This window comes from Trypanosoma rangeli (assembly GCF_003719475.1).
Source record: "Trypanosoma rangeli strain AM80 chromosome Unknown Tra_15.4_contig_00274, whole genome shotgun sequence".
NCBI classification, from domain to species: domain Eukaryota; phylum Euglenozoa; class Kinetoplastea; order Trypanosomatida; family Trypanosomatidae; genus Trypanosoma; species Trypanosoma rangeli.
This window is the reverse complement of record NW_021706016.1, coordinates 12,497-17,204: the sequence shown is the minus strand read 5'-3', so window position 1 is coordinate 17,204 and position 4,708 is coordinate 12,497. Positions and strand designations below refer to the sequence as shown.

General features: G+C 57.0%; 4 protein-coding genes across 4 annotated transcripts in view, besides 1 other annotated feature; all 4 read right to left on the bottom strand.

The window, feature by feature from the left end:
• Nucleotides 1-386, bottom strand: part of TraAM80_07017 (trans-sialidase) — a gene marked incomplete at both ends in the record, with an annotated part of 462 nt that extends 76 nt beyond the window's left edge. The window contains one exon of the mRNA XM_029383833.1: nt 1-386. This exon is cut by the window's left edge and continues 76 nt beyond it. Coding sequence (XP_029236361.1) covers nt 1-386 — 386 coding nt within the window.
• Nucleotides 387-930: 544 nt separating this feature from the next.
• TraAM80_07016 (putative S-adenosyl-methyltransferase mraW-like protein) lies at nt 931-2,325 on the bottom strand (the record flags this gene model as incomplete). The annotated part of the gene is made up of 1 exon (XM_029383832.1): nt 931-2,325. The coding sequence occupies one exon, from the start codon at nt 2,323-2,325 to the stop codon at nt 931-933; it is 1,395 nt and encodes a 464-aa protein (XP_029236360.1).
• Nucleotides 2,326-2,554: 229 nt separating this feature from the next.
• TraAM80_07015 (transmembrane protein 234) lies at nt 2,555-2,923 on the bottom strand (the record flags this gene model as incomplete). The annotated part of the gene is made up of 1 exon (XM_029383831.1): nt 2,555-2,923. The coding sequence occupies one exon, from the start codon at nt 2,921-2,923 to the stop codon at nt 2,555-2,557; it is 369 nt and encodes a 122-aa protein (XP_029236359.1).
• A 287-nt stretch (nt 2,924-3,210) lies between these two features.
• Nucleotides 3,211-4,566, bottom strand: TraAM80_07014 (uncharacterized protein; the record flags this gene model as incomplete). Its single annotated transcript, XM_029383830.1, has 1 exon — nt 3,211-4,566. One exon carries the CDS (start codon nt 4,564-4,566, stop codon nt 3,211-3,213), a length of 1,356 nt encoding a protein of 451 aa, XP_029236358.1.
• Nucleotides 4,567-4,613: 47 nt separating this feature from the next.
• Nucleotides 4,614-4,650: a microsatellite.
• Between the last annotated feature and the right edge of the window lie 58 nt (nt 4,651-4,708).

Below are 4,708 nucleotides of genomic sequence, written 5' to 3'. Positions count from 1 at the left end.
CTTCCAAGNGTTTCCACTGACCTCAGCGACAAGAGACGACCAGCTCTCGCAGCGTTGATGTACCCTGCCACAATATCGGAAAAAGTAAGCCTATTCGGCCCCGGATGGAGGCTGTTTGTATAGTTGATGTGGCCCTCGGCAAAAGCAATCAAGACTCCACCAACACTGGCGAGAGAAGGTACATCAAAAAAATCCTTCGTTCGACGCCCACCGTCTGATTCTATTTGCGTCTTACTCGGCACAAAAAGATCGACGGACTGTAGCCGCTTAACTTCCTTTGCTTTATTCCCCTCAGCGTTGGCAGCTTTACTGCTGAAAGATATCAGCGGCACGCAGAGGAGCAGCAGCACCGAAAAAGAAAACAGGTGCCGGTACATGTTGGGCATGTGTTGCTGCTCACTCTCTCGTTTTCCTCCTTGTGGGGTGATCCGCTCAGGCCGCAACGGTTGTGTGTGTGTGTGTTGCTACTGGTGGGGAGTGCAGAGCCCTCAAAGCACACAGCAGCGAGTAGCGTTTAATATCTCTACTCTGCGTGTGCGTGCGACAAAGAAAGAAGAAGGCAAGAGAAGTAAAGTGGGCAATGACAGCGACATTGCATCAGGCACTTCAGTGGAAGGGTGCAGTGCGCACCACGCATGTGGAAAGCCGGAGAAGAGACAGCCCGGAGAAGACAACATAGCGGACTGTCGCCTACACGCGAAGTCGACAACGGCGGCTGAGTGACAGGGCATCGCTCGAGGCCCCGTCACCAGCCACGGCGGCCCCGCTCTTCCCTGACTACCCACCTCCACCCCACACCGCAACGTGTGGGGCCACGCCCCTGCGGCCGGCCACGGGAAGGAAGAAGAGGGAGGCAAAACGCCGTGGGTGTGCGCCCCGTCACGCGTTCGTGCGATCTCCAGAAGACACCAGCGACGAAGCGGGTGTTGGCTACTTGTCAGCGAGCCCGTAGTCTGGCGGTGGCGGCCTGTCGTTCCGCTCCAACGTGCGTCGCTCCCTTGGCTCCTTGTTTTCGAAGGTAAAGTTGTTCGCAGGAAAACCGTACGTCTGCCCAGCGTACATGCCGCTCAGCCACCGCAGCGAACTCTCCCTAACCCTCTCCTCTGTGAGGGAAGCGGCGTTTTTCAGAGCACAGGAGGACTTGGCAGTGCGCACCACTACCCACATCTTTGTGTGCCGTGTGAAGCCGTAGTCACCCACCTCCTCCGCGGGCACATCCTCCGTGTAACACAAGAGCGCGTATGGATGGCCCTCAACGGTGTTCCGAATCAACTGTTCCTCCCACCCGAGTCGGGAGAATACAACCAGACGGCCGTCGTCTCGCAGCAGCAGCAGCGCATTCTTAACGGCCTCTCGCAGCTCGTACATCTCATTGTTCACAATGCAGCGTAACGAGGTGAGAAACTTCAAAGACATGGGTGTTTTCCGTCGACTGCTCTGCGTTCTCCAACCTTCCTCGGGTAGCACATCACCAGCGAGCTCAGCGCAGCCAAGCACCTCCTGTGAGGAGGTGAAAGGTCGACGGCGCCGCACTTCGCGTGCCATCTTCATTGACTGCTCCGGTGTGAGAAGGCCGTAGGCACGCAGCGCACCGGACAGGACGTGTTGCGGCACTGTGTTGAGGTACGCAAGGGCGCCAAGCCCCACCTGTGGCCCGTAGCGCATGTCAAGGTGGTGAGCACTTTCGTCGTCAAGCAGAAATCCGCGCTCCGGATCCTCCAGCTGCGTCTCGGAGGGACCGGTGTCAATCATGACCGCGTCGAAGGAGCGTTCGCCAAAGAACGACTTTGCCTCCGACATTTTGCAGCAGAAAAACTTTAAACGGTCTGCACCAAACTGGTCAGCCAACTCCGCTGCGGCGTGCATGGCGTCGTGGTCACAGTCCATGGCGACGACGCGTGTGTAGGGCGCTCCGTTCTCAAGTACTGCCCCCGCATGAAAGCCACCGCCGAGGGTACAATCCAATACATCATACAGCACCGCTCTCTTCGGCTTTGTCACCCGCAGCGAGAGGCCCCCCGTCACTGTTAGTGTGTTGTGGGAGGACGTCAGCGGGAGAGCGGCCGCCGCTTCGCTCCTCATCTCCTCCCGCATCTGTTGACGCCGACTCCGTGGGGCCCGCTTGACCTGAAGGGCCTGGCGAATTCTGTTGGTGCTTGGGTAGCCGTCTTCAATCGCCCGTGTCGCCAGGTGCTCGGCGAGCTCCTTCGCCTCCAGCCACCGCAGCCCCCCGCACACACCCTGGAAGAGCTGCTTCAGCATGAGCGGTGGGTGCTCCACTCGGTTGACATGGGACCAACGCCTCGGTGCAACAATGCGCTTCATGAATTCATCCTTTTTGTGTGAGGATGCAGGTGTTCACACGCAAACACATCGTGGGTGTCGCAAAGAGAGAGAGAAGGAAAAAAACAACAAGAACAAGAACGGCAAAGAAGCAGCTGTAAGTAAAGCAATCAACTTTTTCGTATCCGATCATCCCCGTCGTGGGGCCCGTCGCTGTTGAGATTGTTTTATCTTTTCCGTTTCTGCCTATGCTCTCGCACGGTTTGCTCCCTTAGCCGTGTATAGAGGAGGCGAGCCCACACAGCGCCGTCCCCGCTACCACCAGAGTGCAGCCCAGAAGCGTCACCGGCTGCAGTGGGCCCTCCCGCATTACAAAGGCACTCATCAGCACGGTGAGCACAAACGCCAAGGAGTTAGCGACCGTGCTGCCAACCGCCACGTCGACGTGACGCAGCCCGGCGAAGAAGCAAACCGACCCACCCAGGTTGAGAAGCTGTGTCGCCAGGTACTTTGGCCGCGACGCAAGGAAGCAAAAATCCTCCGCAAACGAGGAGGACCCTGCAGCCATGCCGCTGCTGTAGCGTTTCAGCAACGGATTGGTTGTTCCCCAAATGATCGCTGCAAGGAGGATGAGCAGCATTCCTTCCTAGATCCTGCCTGTCGAAGACAGGCCACACGCCCGGCAGAGTGACGGCGAGAAAGCGGGGGCAAACGAGCGCAGTAGAAGTAGTGGCAGAATCCACGCAATAGCAGAAACAAAAACAAAAAAAAAGAGGGGGTGGCGTAAAATGCAAAAACGAGTGAAAAAAAAAAACAGCGCCCTGTACGCCCAGGCACAGCAGGTGTTGTGTCACATAAACCACTGCTTCCTCCACTTCCTTCCCCTCTCCTCCGCCACTCGCCGCAGCAGGCACAGAGTCGTCAACACTAACGTTTGGCAAACTTTCGCTTGACCCGCTTTCCGTCCAGATATCCGGGAAACTGACCCTTCTCGCGCCGACGGTCCACGGAGAGCAGGCCGGACTTCTTCAGCGGAATGCGTGTGAGCGGCAACAACTTCACAAGAGCGTTAGCAATCGCCATACGCAGCGCAAACGCCGCGATTTCGTTTGCGATTGAAGGCATCGCATGCCCCTCAGCCACTATGTGCACGTCGAAGTCTCGGTAGTCCAAGTTCGCCTCGTCAAAGGGCATGAGCAGCATCTCCATCAGCCAGGCCTTGTTATCCAGCACAAGGGCCAACGGTTTGCCCATGATGGTGATGGCGCCGTTACGGTCGCGGTTCTCACGCAAGAGGGCGGTGAATTGATACTTATCCCCATCCGCACACCCTCGGCCGACGGCAATGCCGGTCTCCGCGTCCACCTCCGGCTCGTCAATGCGCACGCCAATCTGATGGCGTGAGTCCTCGCCAGCCACTTTCCGCGCAAAATCTTTCAGCACCGTGTAAAAGTGACTGTAGCTGTCGGCGCTATCTGCAAGGAGCGTCGCCCGGCTCATAAGCTTGTAGTTCTCAAACATGACACGAACATCATCTCTATTAAACTTTCGGCGGCTGAACTGGAAGAGGGCATGCTCCGTCTTAAACCCCCGCGTCTCTGTGAGGCGGCCCATCCACTCCAAGAAATTTGTGTAATGCCCAGGCGCATTATCGAGGCCAACCGCATCCGCTGTAATGGTACGGCTCAGCTGACGCGATGCCGTGTTCATCGGTTTGCTGATGGACTCCAGCGTACACTGCACAAGCGCTTGGGCCTCGTAGGAGCTGAGCTCTGGAAAAAGGGCAGCAAGGACCTCTCCGAGTTGTTCTGCGTCGAGGCCGTCCACCGACGCGTAGTATTCCTCAACTGACTGAAAATAAACCCCGCCGCTGACACGCATCCACGCCTCCTTAAGCGACTGCGCGGTAAGCTCCATCCGCAGCTCGTGACGAAGGGAAGACAGCGTGTTGTGTTCAGCTGGGACGTACTCCCCTGGGTACATGGGGTATTCGCGAAAGTGAAACAGGCTGCCGTGAGTTGCCTGGGCACTGGAGGTGAAGGCATTCTCGCCCAGGTCCAAGGGCATTTGCCTTTCCCGAAGACTTTCCTCTTCACGAGACAACTCAATGTCTTTATTACGCTTAACGTGCGAGTTCACCCACATTAAACGCTCTCCGTCCGTCTTTGGCACCCCGGCTGTGGCGGCAGACGATGATGATGACGATGAAGAAGAGGCAAGGCCATTCACAAGACGAAAAAGGCGAGCGTGGCGTGCCGTCCTGGGCGCAAGCAGCTGGTGCATCAGACCCGCAAACTGTGTGCAGGAGGGGTCCAGGCTGCAGCTGCGTGATATATCTAATATATATATATATATATATATATATATGGTGGGGGGGATGGGTAAGTAAGTTCCGCTCTCCTCCATGGGTAAGACGATCAAAAAA